At 44.4% G+C, this 19,833-nt stretch overlaps 1 protein-coding gene across 1 annotated transcript in view; it reads right to left on the bottom strand.

Annotated features, from left to right (window-relative positions):
* EFNB2 (ephrin B2) overlaps positions 1-18,969 on the bottom strand; it is a 42,553-nt gene extending 23,584 nt beyond the window's left edge. The window contains exon 1 of the mRNA XM_012751982.3: positions 18,134-18,969. Coding sequence (XP_012607436.1) covers positions 18,134-18,255 — 122 coding nt within the window. The 5' untranslated portion in view covers positions 18,256-18,969. The remainder of the gene's footprint in view (positions 1-18,133) is intronic.
* Positions 18,970-19,833: the final 864 nt, after the last annotated feature.

Raw genomic sequence — 19,833 nt, 5'->3', positions numbered from 1 at the left:
CCAACGAGACATGACAGGAAAAGCCCCTTTTTCTGAACACTTTTTTTTTTTCAGTTCTCACTGCAGCATATTAAATTATAAATCTGGTTTGGTGAAACACATTTTTTCCTAAATCAAGCTTTTCATAGATAAGCCATGAAGTTAGAGAAAATCAAGAGAAAGCCAGTACACATGTAGGCTGGGAGTGTCACATGGAAAGACACGGGGAGTCTAGCTCCACGCCAAGCACACACTAAGTTGCACCTAACGCGGAGAGGCCTCTTCCGCCACAGGCATCTGGCACCACTGTTCCTGGGGGTGTGCATGCCTTGCCCCGGACACCAAGAGCCAAAAAGTGAGGAAGAAACAGACCAACTACATGGGACTTGTGTTTTTACTGTACTATTACAGATAGACTCCAGTCAGACAAGTATGCAAATAGCAAAATGTACATGAAAAGCAAATGGGCTAAGTTTCCTAATACTGCCATTTTTTTAGTGGAAAACAATGAGTCCTGTATGTTATAATCAAGTCAGTGAAGATAGAGTTCTATAATTGAAGGCAGCGGGTTTACATTAGAATTTCATTACTTTGAGATTGCTGAGAGACATTAATAACTCAGACTACATAGCACATCTATGCCCTGAATATTCTGTAATACTCAATAATACACTTACTCTATGTTGACTTTGAAAGTGTTAAAAAAAGAAAGAATTATGGTGATGACAACCAGCTAATTTTAAATTACTAAACTATCGAATTACTAACCTGACTATCCATAGTGGATGCCAAATATACATTTTTTTGTGTGTGTGTTGAGATAACTTTCATCTTGTAACCAGAAAACAGGAAAAGGAAACCTCCATAGTTAGAACCCATGCCACGTAGGGGAGGTTGTTCTTGTTAAACCTTGCCCAAACAAGTAGAGAGGTGTCATTTAATAAAGTCTGGAGATTTTTTAATCCAAAATAAAAAACAAAGACCATCAATAGAGAGTCATGTCCTAGATGGGAGAGACAACAGAGCTAGGCCAGTTCCTCTCGGAGCTGGGCTACTCAAAGCCAGAGCACTTTACTGTCTTCCTGGGAGGGGAAAACTGTGTCTTCCTCCCGACCAGGAGAACCTTCAGGCTCGGGACTGCTTTTCGGGCAATGGCGCTGTGGCTCCCCGCATTTTCACTGGAGAGCAGCCCTGGGAGCAGTGGGCAGATGTTACAAGAGTGGGGAACACTGAGCAGAAATGGGAACTCCTGTGGTTTTTCCCGCTGAATCATTCCCAAGCAAGACAATAGATGTCCTGACTGTGAATCAGATACGGAGATAATATAATGTGGAAAAAACTGGAAACCCTCAAACAGGGTTTCCAAAGTTAACATAGCTAAAGTGAAATGATTTCATATTGGAATCTATTTTTACCCTTGGATTACCGATTGAACCTAATCCAAGTTTTTAAAAGCTATTTGCCAAAGTGGACTCAAATACTTCTACATGAAATATACTACTTTGGTTAAATCTAATCATCTCAATTAGACATTAGTATTTAGTAATCTAAATGAGATCTCTAATAACTTAAATTAGATGTTTCAACTTCATAGCCATAATTGTAGAAACTTTTTTCCCCCAGTCATTATGCAACATAATATTCTTTAATGTTAATAGACTAGAACATAGCCACAATTAACGAAGACAGCAGAAAGTTTTAACCCACACTGTGAACACATGCTTGTTTAAGACACTGCCATAACGCATTAAAATATAAACCAGCCACTTAAGAGATCAGGGGTCACTACGTGTGATTTTCATTCACAAACCAGATCACTGCACCTTGGGATGTCATGTCTGGATTTTTTCTGCTGACCGGTATGGCATTATTAGGTCTCACAAGGTGCCTGAGAAGTCAGATGGAGGCAGTGCTTGCCAGATCGCGTTCTACACTTTGCCCAGAGTAACTGGAGCATCCGTGGAAGGCCGGTGGGTGAGATGTTTAGGGCCAGCTTCGGAGTGGACCTAGAATTGCAATCCCAGCCACCCCCCACCCCTTTTCCCCTGTTTCTCCTTCTGCCCCTGACCATACCACAAACACAAAAGTCTGATGACATCATACATGTTTCTTCAAGGGTGGCCGAAGCATGTGGAATTACCAAGAAGAATACCCAAATCGCTGCGTGGGCATGTGGGGCGGAGTGCAGCCTGTGAAAATGCACGTGAAAAAGAGATGGCCTGGTGGCTCTCCCGAGGGAAGCAACAGATCCCTGGAGGCGAACGAATGAAGAATACGCCAAAGTTACCACACAAACAAGGGCAAGTTAGTATGTTAGCAATCGCATGCAAAAAGAGTAAGCTGACACAGAAGGAAGAGATCAGAACAAAAAGAGGGAGATAGGAACTACCAGTTTCTGTGTTCAAAAACATAGCTGGGCCAGGTAAACCCCCTCCTCCAGACAGGAATGATTACGGTGGTTCTTGGAAATGCTGTATGAAAGCTCCTATTTAAAAACCATCAGATCAGATCCAGAGCCACTTCTATCTAGTATTATAAACATACAAATCTGTTTAAATAAAATATTTAATATTTCTCCATAATTACGGCAAGTATCATGCACCTGAGGACCAGGGCCATGATACTCAGGTAACAAGACAAGGCAAACCTTGCCACACATGCTAGTGTGTGTACAAATGCCATGGGGTGGGGAACAGGAGACCTACGCAATATGGTTCTTCTGTCTCTGAAGAAAATTGCTCAGCAAAGTTAGACTCATGCATGAATATATTACTTTTCCACAAGGAATTAATTTTACTTTCCTTTCATTTTGAAATTATATTAGAGCACACAATCACTAGAAATAGATGGCTAATTTCAGTTGAAAATATACACATAAAATATATGGTATGTTATTCATTTATTTTGCTAATTACACAGAGACAAACGTAGACTATCACACACAAAGCCTGTACCTGGGACTATCTTGGGCTATTAGATGGTGGACTCAGAGTGATTTTTTAGCTTTCTGTATTTTTCAAAATTCTCTGCAATAAAACAGTCAATGTTTTGTGATTAGATTAAAACATTTTTTAATGTGTAGTTTAAAATATGGTACTATTTTTCATAACTGATTTTAAAAATAAGCATTTAAAATATTTAATGCCTACAGAACTTTTCAACTTTCTGGTGCAATTCCTTAGAAAGCAAATAAAATTATCACAGTCTAAAATGCGGACTATTTAATATATCAACTCCTGAGTCTACAAAGCTATAGTAACATATACATTGTTTATTCAAACAAGTGCAAAATATGGAATACATAGAATTTACACTTAATCATTGAAATGCACAAACATTTCAAGGACTCTGATCTCACCTTTAGAAAAAGGCTTGGCCTAGCAGTTAGCAAACCAAAATTCATATAACAGGTTTATTCCTAAGCCAGTATTCTGTGTTAAGTACACTTTGAGTTTACCCCATTTTGGAAAACATGGACTTCTTCCATAAAATGCTTTAATTTTTATTTTAATTAAATGTCAAAGGCTACAGCGAAGAAGAACAGTCAGTGTATAAATTGGTTAGTCTGAAATCTGAGTGAGGATGAGCATTTTGCAGTTTTGCTGTAGCTGGTCGGTGTTGCCAGTCACCTCTTGACAAAGGACAGACAGCCTGCTGCTCTAGATAGCCCAAGCCCCAGTGTCCCTTAGCCCCTGCCATGCACTGTGGGGTCTCCACGTCTACCTGGAGCTAGGACAGCATTAACACCAAAGACCAAGATTCTTTTCCAAAGTGTCCTGTGCACTTGGGAATACAAATACGCCCAAAGAATGACTTCAAATCACAGCCACGTGAGTTTGATGCCACATTTTATAAACGAATAGGATATCCAGTCTTGCATTATTTCCATTTAATGCCAGATTGTTGCTACAGCTTAGTAAGATATTCTTTAAATGCCCTAAACAGAAGAGTTTTGTTATAAAATGAATAAATAAAAGCAGGGCCCAGGAAAGATATAGGCAATAACAAGAAATACTTGGGCAAGATGTTTTTCCCTTTTTGTGGATAGCACTTTACTGCCCCCTTTTGCACTTTAACATCAGAACAAGTTTCTACACAGACATTCTGAAACCAGAGAAAGAGTAGGGTGTAGAGAGAGGCTGTCAGGGTTATATAGAATTAGGTTACCAGATACTACTGCTTAGAGTAACAAGTAATTACCTTAAAATTTCCAGTGAGTGCACCACTATCTTTTCAGTGGCTTTAAACCTCCAAGAAATAAGGTAGTAATTGGAGGCTTTAATTGACACTTTCTGCTTTAATTTGAATGTGTATGTGTGTTGGAACAATTGCCTGTTTTCACAGGTGCCCCTTCTTTCACACTTTCCTAAAACAAATATCATCTGCAACATGAACCTGATTTATTCAAGCAAAAGAAAAGGGGCCTAAAAGCAGGCTATACAAGTTGGAACCATCATAGTGTTATAAGCGAACAGTGTGTGTGTATGTGTGTGTGGGGGGGGGAGTGCATTTCAAACTTCGCACCAATGACAAGCAAACTCTTTTCAAGAAAAGGAAAGATGAGAAGCATAGAAATTCAAATGCATGGAGAGCCCACAGGCACACAAACCAGTTTAGCAACTCTTCAAGGTTAGGCTTATTTGTGCCTCTCCTCTATGCCTACATTTGGAAAAAAGTAATTAAACTATAGTCTAAAGGAAAGTTTTATTTATCAAATTCTAATGTGTAATGACAGAGCCAGAGGGCCCAGTCCCTGGCCCAATGACCTCAACTTGCATTTGAGAGAGTCTGTTTCTGGGCTGTTGTATATACTTTTATTTAAACTTAATCCATTTTCCTCTGTCATTCTACAATTACCATGAGTCAAAATAATATTAAATTTCACAGCCTACAGTGCTGCACAATTGAATGAAAACTGACTCCTTTTGATGTTAATCTTGTTTTTTATTTGTTATATAGTGCTTAGAACATGGGTGGCTAAAGTAAATTTTATTTTAAAATGCTCAAAGATAATTTTCTCATAGTTTAAACATTTTTTTCCAGAAACTAACACAAGTATTTATTTCATTTTTTAAAATCTGTACCTTGATTTTTCCCTATCATAAAAACCTCCAACTCATAGAAGGTCATGCCTACACCAGGCTGAGATTGAAAAATATATCTTCTACTTATATATAAATCATCTATAAAGTCAGAGTTTAAGTGTGTGATGTACAGATACCATGGTTGTCTTTTTTCAGGAGTTAACAGAGACTAATTAAAGACAAAAATCAACCATGTACCTCAAACCAAAAAAACCTGTGTCTTTATTTATGAAAGTGATTTAACACCCCCCACCACCACCATTATCACAACTTCCAAAAACAACAACAAAATCATCCCATGAATTGTGCAGCTAGATAAGGCAAAATTTGGAGATTTAAAGAGTAAGGCTGAGGTGCTGTGATGTACAGTGGGAAAGTAAGAAGGGGAGTGATCTCACAAATGCCAAACTTTGTTCTGCTGGCTCTACCAGGCCGGCTCCATTATTGAAACAAGGATTTCATAACCCTCAGAGACAAGAGACATTGCAGGCTTCTTTCCCAACTGTAATTTGTTTGCGCCTGTACGGTCTTGTCAAAACCATGCTTTTAGCAAGAGTCTATAAAGGAAGGTGGAACTCTTGTTATTTATAGGTGAGGCACCAGAAAGAAAAATGACTTTCACAGAGAAAGAAATTCAAAGGGCATCTCCAGCTGGTTCTCTGCTGTTTTAGATACAAGAGGTCAGACCCATTTGCTCATTTACCTGAGTGGGGACAATCACAGAGATGAAAGGCATATGTAAATCATACAGGGAATGGCTTGGCACTAAAGCACTTGAAGAAAGGGAATTAAGATATAGTGTAGGGCAAAGCAATATTACAATCAAGAGTGAGGGTGTGTGTGTCTTTTTTATCAACCCTCCTCATCCCTTTCATTCCTACCATCACATTGTTTTTTCAACTCCAAAGAGTTTTGCCTATATAGAAAAGTGATTCACCCATGTTTTATTAAAATGAAACTTCTCCCTTTTGGTGGGGAAAACAGCACTGAAAGTGTGCCCAGCAAGGGGCTGCCATTCTCACTTCTCCAGGATTGAGCTTGTCTTGTTTTCTGGACCCCAACTCTTCTCAAGTGCCCTGCCTAGACTGCACGCTCCATAGGTGTTTGTGTAATTAAAGAATGAAGAAATTAACAAGTAAGGCATAAGATGAGATAAAACTCTCTTAGTTCTCTCTTGTTATAAGAAGAGCTTCTCCTTGCCAGTTAAGCACAATCTGCCCAGCAACACAGTTTATGAGGTTGTGCGCCGTTGCTTTACAAGCAACTAAATAGCTGCCTCCTGGACACTTGCTCCTTCCTGGGCTCCAGGAGGGGTGAGGGACAGGTCTATTGTGGGCGTGTGACAGGAGATATTTTCCTACATGTCTCAGGGCTTGGCCACGGCAAATGGAGAAAGGGAAAAAAGAGAGGGAAGAGAAACCAGAGCAGGCTACAAAACAGCCAGGTCTATACTGCTAACATCACAATGGACCAAAACCAGATCCAATTACTGACTTCCATACAGATCACCCCAAAACCGTGTACCTTACAAAGATATGAACCGTGCTCCACTGTACCTTTGTAGATAATGCGTTTACTTCCTGCTCTGCATCACCACATGCAGCCTGGAGTTACCTTGACCAAAATCCAAAACACTCAAGACATTAAATACTACAAGTGATTCAAACAAGCAGCTACTGAGAACTAAACAGGAAGTGAACTGGACAGGGAGGAGGTAAGAAGATGTGCTGGGCCCCTTAGTTCTGAAAGGAATGAAAATTCGGTTGTTAGAGACCTCTGGCCCGAGGCCACTTGGTCTGCAGGTAAGCAGATGATTAGCATGGTGAAAATGCAAACCAAGAGGCAGCCCTCTGGAGTCCAGAGAACCCCAGGCCCACCAATATTCACCGCCTGACTTCCTTAAACAAACTGCTCCAAACTTGCAGAACATCAAAAGCCAGATGGGCTGTACTGAATGAATCCACAGGCAAGAAGCCAGAATCCCAGTTTGCTGTAGAAATAGGCCTGGACTTGATTTGAGTCTTCTCAGCTCTGACAAGCTGGAAGCTGGCACAGATCCCAAAATCCAAAATAAAATGGCATTTAATTGTGACTAGACTCTAAAAAAGATGTCATACTATCTCCTTAGCTTGACACACACTCAGCATCTAACCGAATGTATCTCTTCTTGAAAATCTGACCTCTTTTTCTCCCTGCTAGAAACGATCAACTCTTTAAATTTTTAAAAGGAAAATGTTAATAGTCAAAGGAATAATCCTCAATAAACGCATTAATATTATATACTGTAATAACTGTCTAGTCATCCTTTTAATGGGCTGCTCATTATTCTGTTTCCATTGGATATAACCTCATTATATCAAAGATTCAAATAGTCCATTTAAAATTGCATGTCCATCATAAGAAATTGACTATAAACCCAAATGGACAATGGAAGAATTATACTCCAAACTTTTCATCCACCTTGTATGCACTGCCTTGAGCAAATGCACCCTTAATTTGGTTACACGATTACGCCAAGCAGCAGCATAACAAGGAGAGATGGAGAATTAAGAAGAGAGATCCTAGCACCAGAGTACCTGGGTTCAAATCTACTTATTAGCTATATAAGACTTTGGCTAAGTTAATTAACCAGTGTGGCCTTGAGTCTCTCCACTGGTATTATGGGGATAATAAAAGTTCTTCCCTCACATGGTTCCTATGAAGGTTTAACAGGTATTTGCTAAGCAGTTAGAGCAGCAGCTGGCACATAGTATGTGCTGTATACAACTGCTGGTACATAAAATAAATAATGTCTATCAGGTAAGTTTTCTAAATGAGAAATATTATGTAATACCAATGCAAAAAAATGCTACATTGCCCACCCTACAGGCTGAATTTGTGCATTCAATAACAATCTAAGATCTTACCGTACCCTTTAGAACACACAAAATGGATTCAGGCAAAGACTGTGCTCTCAGGTCATAGCTGCATAGCTCAGTGAGAACATCCAGAGTTATGAATGTTACAAGAAAGCATCAAGGGCAGAAAGCAGAGGGGAGAGTCTCTAATTTGGTAGCAGAAAGGAAATGAAAAGATACTTCACATAGCAGGAAGTTTGAGTAGAAGCTGGATAGGTAAACAAAACACAACATCAGAGAGTTTAAAAGGTGTTACAGTCTTTATTAACAGAATATTTTCATTTTATTTTGTTTGTCTGTGAAAGGCAAATTGAACCACGGCCAGGCGCAGAGTGGATATTCAATTAATTTTTATTAATAATAACTGACATTTATTGATTCATTTTTGCCAAGCACAGAGCTTAGCTGTTTAAATATATTTAATCCTGACCACAACTTTGTCATTCTTTTATCCAGCACTATGTTATTATTGTCCCTATTTTTGACACGGGACAACTGAGAGACATTGAGGATGCTGCTCCCAAAGTTAAACAGCTAATACATGGCTAAACTGGGATTGGGCTCACACAGCCAATTTCCAAAGTGTGTGCTCTTAACTAAGCTAAAATGGCACTTACCCAACTGTCTTTGCCTCGCCTATCCATTATCACACTCATTTTGAGAAGCAGTAGGTACTGATAATTCTCACATTAAACAGGTAGCTGAAATCAATGGGTTAGCTGCCCCACAGGGTCTATGTGTACCATGTGGGATCTGTCTCTGAGCTATGGCCAGATGTATGAAATAATCAAGCACATTCTTAGGTGGACACTTTAGAGACATACGCTGCCCTTTGCTAAAATATTTGTACTTCAACTTGCTTACTATTTTTTCTATTTCAGCAATCTACTTGACTTTGCTTTGAGATGCCTGAAGTCTATCAAGACTCAAGCTTCTCCTCCCCGGGCTGCCTTCTGACCACCCCCTCCCCCACCCCCCAGAAGAACACCATTCCCTTCCTCCCGTGTCCCCTCTGTGCACCAGGCCAGGGCACCCGACATGCCGTGCTCCACCTGGGCTTCTCTGTCTGGCCTGAGAATTTACATCTGAGGGTAGAGGTCATTCTGCTTTGTATTCTCAGAGCCCAGTAATAGGTCCAACAGTTAATAAATGCTTGCTGAATACATCAACGCCTTCTCTACCATCAGTGGTTTAGATCCTCCAGGCCCCCAAAAGCAGGAATGTGGACAGGACCTGCAGGGTGAGGACCACATATTTCTTCAGAGATCCCCAAACAGCTTTTAGAAGTATCACGATCTAATGTTGAACTGTTTTCCCAAAAATGTTGGTCTAGGACAACAGTTCTCCAAGTGTGGCCTGGAGCAGTAGCACCAGCTTCACCTGGGAACTTGTTAGAAATGTCAATTTCCAAGCCCCAGCCTGGACCTCAGGAATCAGGAACTCTGGGGGTGGGGTTTTCGCAAGGCCTGCAGGTGATGCTGGTGCCCTAACTTGGAGTGCCACAGGTCTCTAGTAGCAGTCTTGGCCTCCTCAGGTCTCATCCATCTCTAGAAGCAGGTGGATGGTACATCAGGACAACGTAAGCATCCACAAACGACAATCTGGGCTGTCTGTCCATTCAACTAACGATTACCAGACACACTGCTGGCCGCTAGTAAGCAGAGACCAACGAATCGAGGCAATGTCTCTCCCTGACTTCCAGCACAGGAGAGTGGTGAAGTGTGACCTGTGTGAGTCACGGAGCGCAGTGTATATTGTTCTATGTGCGCCATATACAACTACAAAGTGCTGTGGGATTACAGGAGAACTCATGAACTTCACTGGACAGCCCATTATAATCATAGTCAGTTTTCCCATAGAAGGGGGTCAAGGGGATTCAAAGCCTCTGTTTTTATCTCAAATATACCCAAAATAGAGTTCTGATAGTTCAGTAAAAAATGACATTTTCTAACCTCTTCTTCAGTTAGATATATTCTACGTTGGCTGCAAACATGGTTTGCCCTGCCCCACTCACTCATTAGGGAATTCTGATTCAGGGCAATGTTTTACGGGCAGTAAACCAGCTTAAGTGGTAGAAAGAGCAAGAACTGAAATTCTGAAGCATTTTTTTCAGGCAGCATAACCACGCTGGGCCTCAGGTTCATCAGCTGTAAGGTTAGAGGCTGGAAGAGATCATGTGAAAGACATTTCTGTCTTTGAAGGCCAGAACTTCTATTACTGGCTCATGGGCTGGGTGCCCTGCAGGGAGTGCAGACTTGGGACAGCAGTAGAGGGGGCAGACAGCAGGGAGTGACACCTCCCATCACCACACAAGCTAAAGCCTCAGAACTACCCATAATCATTCCCTTCCCTCCAACACAAATGCATCGACCCTACTGGTTTCAAAAGTCTGTGCAGCACTTGTATTTAATAATTATTCTAGGGTAGCGCAGGAGTGGTGTACATGAGAAACACAGATCCGTGCCTCAGTGGCGATGGGGACTTAGCTAGCAAGTATTGGAAGATCGATATAAATACTGTAATTAAAACTGGACGCAACCGAATTTGAATGAAGAAAGTAAACTGGATTGTTTAATCACTAGGTACAGAAAACCTGAAGCAACTAAAGTATTGAAGAAAACAAGGTTTTCAAGGCATGGCAGAGCACCAGTGGTTCATTCACAGCGCTCTGAATGTATGCCCACCACTGAGCAGTTTAAACGTTTACCTATTCATGCTTTAGAGAATGAAAAGAGCAAACTATTAATACTTCGCTACTGCCAATTTTTTCTTCATATTTTGTTTAGAGAATTACTATGGGCAGAACCAACTTGTTTTTCTTTAACAGAGCTTTCCCCTACTATGTTTTCTTATTTGAAATCAGCAAGTATGCACTTACCAGCTACAAAATGCTTTGGACTAGAATTATATATTTGAATTTATACATTAAAAGGAAAATATTTTAATAGTTTGGAGCCACTGCTGATTCTCTGCTGGAAAAACAGAAATAGGTTCACCTGGCATTCAGTGTGAGCTGAATGGAAAACATTTCATAATTGGTTACCTACTCTTTTCATGACTGGTTTGCTAGATCCACCATCCTTATCTGCAGCACTTCTGAAATATCTTCATGCAGGTAGAATGCAGAGCTACTAGTTGAGGGTTAGTAAACAAATGACAGGGCTTTCTTAAATGATTTCTTTAATCACTTTAACCCTGTTCCTAATAGAAAGCTGGAGGCCAGGGCAATTCAGCTTCTTCTTTTGTCATTTGCCTGCCATAAATATGCACCAGTCTGCATTTGAAAAGCTGAAGGAGGCCGCAAGCTTGCTGGACATTTATCATGCTCTGTTCCCTGTTAACAAGCAAATACTTTAGTTGAATGGGCCATTAACAATCATTGTCAAACGCAGAATGCAAGGTGCTTGGATGTGACCAGCTTGTAAATTAGGGGGTGTCCCTTCTCTTTGATGAAGCTAGACGAATGAAATGGATCTATTGATATAAATTGCTGAATGAAGTTAGAAAGGAAGGTAAAGCAGCAGGCCCTGGGTATGCCAAGTCTATGTGCAATAACTTTTAAATGTTTTTAGTATATGAATGCTACACAGGAATGCCCATAGCAATTCTCACAGTAGTGAGCAAAACAGGCAACAATGCAATAGTCCCAAACGTGATCAAGTCAGCTGAGAATTAGGAATAAAATTAACAAAATGGGTCTAAAATTGAATATTTAGGATTTAATGACAATCTTCGTCCGACATTCAGAGAACACAGAAGTCTAAAAAGACCCTATGTTGCTGTTAAAAACAAGACAAAACAAAACAACACAACACAAATTCCCCTTTGCAAAACACACCCAAGATCCACTCCATCAAGAAAGACATTTAGGGTGTTTGCAGTTTTCAGTATTTTCAATGTCTTAAGAGTTTAGACTCTCCCAAAGAAGTGCTGAGACTTTTCTGCAATGCCAAATAGAAGGCAATAAAGCAATTTTTTTTTCCTGGCTTGACCCAATTGTGGATGTCACTCTGCATGTAACCCAATCATGATTTCAATGGCTTATTTTGTTTAATGACTAAAATGGAAAGTGTAGAAGGCAAAAACAAAAGTCCAGCTTATTTGCAGGGTTGTTCAGAACAGAAGGCAATAAGATTCAACAGCATGGAGAGTTTTTTGTTTTGTTTTTCACTTCAAGGTTGGGCAGCACTAACATTTTTATAATCCTATAATTTACACTAAGGGAGCCTATTCCATTCAACTCAAAGGTTAAGACTTACATTTAGGAGTAAAATTACATTTAGATAGAGCCCATTGGTTTTGGCATATTGCATTACTGCTAATTTGAATTCAAACTAAATTCCCTCCTTTTTAATTTTATTATATCTTTTTTTTTTTTTCCAGATTGGGAAAGACACAACTCACAGAAGAGCTCTGAGGCTGAGGGAGAGGGACAATGTGTCCTGTTTACCTCTGCTTCTCCCATGCAGTGGGAGATGGAGCTGGGTCTCAAAAGATGGCTGAAATCAAAAAGTCTCTGTTTTCTTTTCAGATAACCCCAGCCCTACCTATCCCCTCTGGTCTCTGTTCCTTCCCAGCATGGCCCTGCTGAAGCCCAAATAGATTAAGGCAACGACCGCGAAGTGCAGTTAATCCTACAGAACGGCTGCCGCTGTAAGGCCAGGAGTTAAAAAGGAAAATCTCCCAGGCCCTAACAACTGCAGTGATCTAAAGTTTTAATCAGCCCCCATCTCAATCTATAAAAAAGGCAGTCAATGAAACCTACCTTTGCCATATTATCCACCACCAATGAGCAAGAACTGAGCAGCCTTTCTTTACTGCCTTAGCCATCCCAGACCACAAGTAGAGCTTTCATACTTTCTAATCCTAGTTTCCAAGACTGCGTGGTTCTCACATAATACCCAACAGCCTGGAGCAAGGGCCCTCGTCTCTGTGCCCTTTTCAGAGACGTGTCATTTCTAACATCAAGCTAATCTATATGTTGCCATGGCTTCACCCTTTATCTGCCTTTACATCTTATGAACTGCATGGATTTACCACATTATTTTTATCTGAAAGACAGAAAATGGTGGTTTTATTGCCATACAATCAGATTACTGCTGCTGGTTTCTCTATGCCTTTTTACCATACTTCAATCAAAAGGGATCAGTTTCTTTATACTCTGCCCTTGGTGTACATCACATCTGTAAAGACCTAGTCTGGGTTGTAATCCCCTTATTAACTATGACCAGGGTTGATTTGCCTAAAAATAAAAGCAAATTGTGTCAGACCCTTTCACTTTGTTTTTGATTCGGAACTACAAAATGGATTACTAAAGAAACCTTCAGAGTTCACATGGCTAGTATAGTGCTGAATTTAAAATGAGAATTAAACAAGTTAAACAGGGGAGGCATGTCAACGGTTTACATCTTCCATCATGGGAGAAGGGCTGAATTGCTTATGTCTTTGTATTCTTTGGCTTTACAGAGACAATGAAGCCACAGGAGTTTTTCCAAGCTGTTCGGAACATGTCCCATTTGCTATCCTTCCTTCTTTGCTGTTCTTATATTCCTCCCCCAGCCCCATTCTAATTCTCCCCTTAAAGGGGGGGTTCTTCCCTGAAAGAGCTAATTCCTGACTAGAAGCTTATAGTTCTATGGGTTTGCATATTTTAATCAAAATATTTTAAACAGTTGAACACTCCTCTTTAAGGCTCCACTCTGCTACACAAAGAGTGAGCTCATACGCAAATCTATGTAGATGTATAATAAGTGACCTGAAAAACAGGTTCTTTATGTCAGCAGCAAAGGCAGGCAGACATAAGGCAGATATGAGGACCATTTTCATCATTTTTCTTAGAAGAGCACTTCTTTTTTGTCTAATTTACAATTAAATATTTTAAGAATAATGTTTTCATGAAATCTTAAAAGAAATATCTTTCGCAAAAAAATTTTTTTTTTATTAGGGTCTACAATCTGTATTTCGTCTTCCCTGCCACTCCCATTCCTATGACGCACCGCTGCAGTCATGCTGGGGTCTCAAATAGTTTCCCACTAGGTGAACATACTCTGAAACGTGTCGCTCGAAGTTAGGTGTGACACTGAAGCTCCTGGGAGCTACCTGAAAGATGTGCAATGGAAGACAAGATAGCAAGGATCTAGTTGCGCCAGTTGCAATGTCCGACTGAAGATAATCATCTCGCCGATCCACCAAAGGATTCACTTCAGTAAGTTTACAGATAAGCGGCTTTATGATAATAAATATCCCAATTGTTCTTCAGTTGACTCTGTATGGAAAAACCATTCCAACTAGTACTTTTTAGCTGGTCTCCGGCCAACGGCTAATTCACCTGTCCACATACTACAGCTTAAAAGTCCGAAGCGTTTAGAAACGTTGGAGTCATTTGCATTTCTTTGCATCGGAAGGACAAGTGTCAACAGCTATGCTTTGTGAAAGATTTAGAACCAAGTGCTTAACAAATCATCTTAACCTCCAGCTCCTGTTTCTAGGGCTCTAACTTGTAATTGCTGAGGTTAAGAAGTGCAGTCCCTAGACACGAGATTCCCAAATAAATTCTCATCTGTAAAGAAGACTCCCAAGCACGTTGTGAGATATCGCTGTAGCTCTGTCTTTGTGCTCTGCCTGGCTCAGTTGTCCTGTAGAACAACGACAGTCCATTACCTACAGTTTATCATCCTGACAAAATGTGAGGAATGTGGATGTGAAAGCACTAACAATCCCACCCCTGGTGCTTTGAGCTTTTTTCTCTCTATATTAAAACCGACAAGATTAACCCAAACGCAAACTGTGGAGCATAGTTCAAGGGGCTATTCAATCAGTGCTGAATGTGCATTTGTTTACCTACAAAAATAAGAATTTCAGACACAATGGAAGGCTGGCTGGCTTATATATGTTATTGAATGGACTGTTTAAACAGCACTATCCATTGTAGTTTATTTTATCAATCTCTGACAGGTCCGTATTTATTCAGGGCCTGACTGTGGTAAAGCCCATGTATTATACTTTATCTGGATATTATCCAGCCATTCTTTTGTATCAAGTCAATCAATATCAGGAATTCTGTATTATGCAGGGGAAAAAATTACATGGGAAAAACAAAACGCTTTGTTAACTAACTGGTATGTGATGCAGATGAAATAGCAACCCTAGACATAAGAAATTAATACTGGATTAAAATTTTCAACAAACTCAGTGTAATTCATTCCACAATACCATACCTATAAAGATTTGCTCACTCTAAAGTAAAACTAGTATTTTTTAAAAAATAGGCAATCATTTTATTTTGGCATAAATATCACACTTGGAAAAAGAATGTTCTACTGAAATGTTAATTAAAAATGGAAGCTAGGCATTGCTGTTCTTTGCTGAATAAAAAAAGAAAAAAAAACCACCTAAAAAGCCAAAATGGCTACAACCAGCCCAACTCTACCAGAACCTATGCAATAACAATGCAAATAGCCCAACTGGGCAGCCACTAATATTTCAGTACACAGAACTTCTTTAGATTATCACATACACTTGCCCGGATGGGAGCAGCAGACAATGTGATTAAAGTAGTTATGGAGACGCTGAATTCACAAAGGACTTTCTGGACCCCGTAACCAAACAGCTGCTGCATGCTCCCTATGTCGACCACCTGCTAAAAAAGCTGACCTCCGAATGAAACAAATCTAATTACTGATGGCTGCTTCATCACAAATGAATTGTTCCACAGTTCATTGGAACTAACGTGAAACTTCAATGCATTTGATTACCTTTCTGCCAAGTCATATTTACTGACTGAAACTTTTCCCTGGAAATAAATATGCAACTTCCCCAAGTAAAGCAACCTCTTGGCACTAGGGATTTTTTTTATTCATTCTCAAACTTAGAAAAGGCTCTTTCATATCATTCCCCCAGGAAGAAATATTTCTGATCTCTCAAGCTAGCATTCAGCTGCATGCATTTGCGAAGCAGATCTTTTTCCAGGAACAGATTATCCAGTCCTCCAGGCAAACCATTATCATGAGAATTTTAAAAGAAATTCTAGTGTTGAGGACAGGAGCAATCACACCAAGAGCAAGGGTAGCAGTGCAGGGAGGCAGGCTTCTGGGGAAAATGCAAGGCCTTAGCAGGTCTCTAAATCTGGCCACCGCTTGGAAAAACAGACTAATCTTAAATCATCAGGATGTGAGTAAATAGCAGTCACCCCCCCACACACACACACACACATATTCCAAAAAGAAGATATTAATGCCCATGCCTCAGGTTGAAATCATTATTGTTCTACCTTTTTTCTCCCCAAATTGGTATTTCTAATCCTCCTGCCGGGTACACACAAACTAATAGTTAATAATAATGCAAAGATACATATACTGAGCTGAACGCTTAATGGGAGAATTTCTTTCAACTAGATTTAAATAGAAATATTAAATCCTCAAGAGAAAAAAAAAAAAAAAACAGCCCCCAAAGAGAGCCGCTCAGTGAAAGTGAGGAGCGGCGCGGGGCAGGCCGCCTGGGGGAGGGGCGAGGCGCCGCGCATTCCGCATGGAAGAGTGACCTCTGTAGGCGCCGCGCGGGCAGCGGCGGGCCGCGGGCTCCCCCTGCCCGGCTGGCCGGCGGCCTCTCCCGGCTCCGGCCCGCTCCGGAGCGCAGGTCCCAGCCTGGCGCTTCCCGGCATCACCTGGTGCCTCGCGATTCGGTGTGGGTGTAGAGATGCGACCGCCAGGACCTGATCGGCAAATACAATCTTACACTAAAAATATAATCCACACCAGATCAGACTGCATGCAAGGAGGCGGCATTAGTAAGTAACTTTTAAATCTGAGCCGTGTTTGAAAGTGCCTTAAGTGCCTCCTAGCATCGTGCAAGAATTTCTTCAAGCCGATTTATAACTGGGACGATTTTGCTCTTTCAGTGAAAGAATTCTTGGTTAACGTGTTGGTGGATTTGAAATGCACCACATCCCACAGAGTGGATAAAATTCTTTAATGAAGACGTGATTTCTAAATCGATCCCCATCTCTTTACCCCTAAATCCATGCCCAACTTGATCAACTTCCATTAGGCCACCGATACTACTTCTGGTCTCAAACGTTTACCCCAGAGGCTAATAACTCCACGCTTTCCCCCCACGTTTTCCAAGAACAAAATTCCATGATTCTGTAAAATATTTTTTGGCTGTGATTCTAAATGGTATGATATGCAATACTGAATGCCCCCATGACTACGAGTCACGGCCACATATATTTAGGATGGATTGTATTTTCTGAATTCTGAGTGTACTGCGGTAACACGGATGAAAGTTACTCTTCACAAGGCCTGGCTCTCCCACCCGTACTGGTGGATAAAAGCATGTCTGGTCCACAGGCTCCCGTTCCTACCCCGGGGCCCCAAGGGCAAAGACTTCAGGAGCGGCGTCGGCTGGGCAGGGCCCTAAGCTTTCGCGCAAGGTAGCCTAAAACTAAGGCCGGCGATGGAGACTGCACGGAGTTGGGGCCTTCGGTGTGTAAACGAAGAGAGAAGCCGATGTGCAGAGGGCCCTTCCGGGGAAGCCCAAGGCCCGTCCCCGGGCGAGGAGGAGAGGGCTCGGCGCCCGAGTTCTGCGAAGCAGGAGAGCTCCCCGCGCACCCTGGGGTTGGCCGCACGGAGCCGAGGCGCGCCGGGAACGCGGTGCTGCGGGCGGCGCAGCGACCCACGGCTTCGTCTGCGCGGGTGCGCTCCACGGCCCCAGGCCCGCCGCGCCCGCCGCCCGCCCGCCCGCCCGCCCGCGGGGCCCCGGACCGCGCCGCCTGTGCTCCTCGCGAGCGCAGCATCTCCACCTCTCTCCAGAGCCCGCCGGTCCCCGCGCGCCGGCCAGCCCAGCTTCTGGCCTTGTCCTCCGCCCTCGAAAACAACAGAGGGTCAGGTATCGCCATCGGACACCTTCCCGGACGTGACACCCGAGCCGCCAGGGGCTTTTAGCGCGGGGCAGCGCTGGGGGAGGAAAGGCGGGGAAACCGCCCCTTCGAGCCGACGCGCGGGCTGGAAAACAGAGCGAGGAGTCTCCATCTAGTGAAATGTGGCAGGGGAGGGGGACAGGGGACCGAGGCTCCAGAAAGAGGCTCCAAGGTTCCGTGGACTGACCCCTCCTCCCGCCAGGACGGCACGGCGGACCCCGGGGCGAGGACCTAGAGAAACCGCGGACGCCACTTACTTGGAGTTCGAGGAATTCCAATAGATAGGCTCTAAAACTATCGATCTGGAAATCGCAGTTCTGCACAAAACCATCAAAACTCCCCAGCAGTACTTCCACACGGAGTCCCTCCTCACGGCCATGGCTGAGCCACTCCCAGCTCCGCGCACTCCGGGCCGCGGAGGGACAGGACGCGGGCCGGGAGCCGCAATCCTCCGGGGCAGACGAGGGGGCAAGGCTGCAGGCGCCCGCAGACAGCTTCGGGGCGCGCCGAGCAGCTCCAGCGGTCGCGGAGGCCAGGTGCGCTCGCCCTCGCGGGCCCTCAGGGTGCGGAGTGGGGCTGCATGCGCGGGGCGCGGCGGCGCGGCGGACTCGGGGCTCCGGGGCGCCGCGCCGGACGCAGCTCGGACGGCCGGCTCCCGTGCGGCTCCAGGGTGCCAGGCCAGCCGCGGCGGGCGGGCAGGCGGGCGGGCGCGGGGCGGCAGGGAGGGAGCGGGGCCGGGACACAAAGGCCCGAAGCGGAGAGACGACTCGGCGCGGGGCGGCGGGCGCTGTGCCCCGAGCGGGGCCGCCTCGACTATAGATCCAGTGCAGCGGGCAGCGGCCCGAGCGCGCGGGCGCCGCGTCGGCGCGGTTCCATGTCCCGGAACGCGGAGCGGAGAAGGCGCCTCCGGGCGCGCAGGAGCCTCCTCAGTCCTCGCGGCTCCCGGCTCACGGAGCAAGCAGGAGGCAGCTCGGTCCCCGCCGCGGGCGCCGGACGCGCGCTGGCCTTTGTGTGCGGGGAGGGCGCCGGGACCGACTCTGCGCGCAGCTCTCCGCTCCGGCCGGCGCCGCCGTCCCCGCCGAGAAGAGTCCGCGCGGCCAGCGCGCTGTCAGAGCGCTATAAACGCGGGGCCCCGCCCCGAAACGCGAAGCCCATTGGCCCGCCGCGCGGCAGCCGCGCGCTGGTTGGGCAGCTCGCCCGTCCGTCTGCCGCCCCCGCCCGGCCCGGGCGCCGCGAGGCGGGGCTCAGGCTGACAGGTGAGCCCCGCCCCCGGCTCGGAGCGCCGCGCCGCCGAGCCGCCGCCGGGGAGGGAGAAGTGACCCCCGAGCGCACCGGCCCCGGTGCGGCGGCGGGAGGCCTCGCGGACGCTGTGGAGACGTTGGAATAGGGACGGGCAAGTGTGGAGTGGGCGACCACGACGGGCCACCTGTCCCCGCGCCCGCCGTGTCTCCGCGCTCGGAGCGCCTTGGTTGCCCAGCAAGTGTCCCAACTTCAACGGACAATCCAGACTTGTGCGGAGTCCAAGCAGTGGGTTCCCTTTGGCCTTTTCCTTCTTAAAACGAAATGTTTCCCTCTTTGTAGGACTAACTTACACACCGTACACGCGCCCATCGAGTCCCCGGCTCCCTTGGCTGTTTCTCACGAAGCCTCTTAGCGAAGGCTTCTCACTTAATTTTGGTACCGGAGAATCAACTCGGGCCCGATTTAAGTCAGTAGGGCTGGGAAATGCAAAACGACTCCAGAGGACGCGGCGCCGGAATTTGCAGCTGATAATTAGGGCGTGAACGTCTTCGCCCTGCACTCTCTCCACACTTTCTTCGCGGGCGGCTCTTCCGCTCCTCACTTCCTGGGAAGGCAGCACCTCCCTAGCCTTCCCTGCAAACGTCGCCGGCGCGCGCGCGGGGACTTTATTAATTGGCCTCCTGGAGACACTCACCTTCCCAAGGTGACCAGGAAT

Source organism: Microcebus murinus, chromosome 13 (assembly GCF_040939455.1).
Source record: "Microcebus murinus isolate Inina chromosome 13, M.murinus_Inina_mat1.0, whole genome shotgun sequence".
NCBI classification, from domain to species: Eukaryota; Metazoa; Chordata; class Mammalia; order Primates; family Cheirogaleidae; genus Microcebus; species Microcebus murinus.
This window is presented reverse-complemented; position numbering and strand designations above follow the sequence as displayed.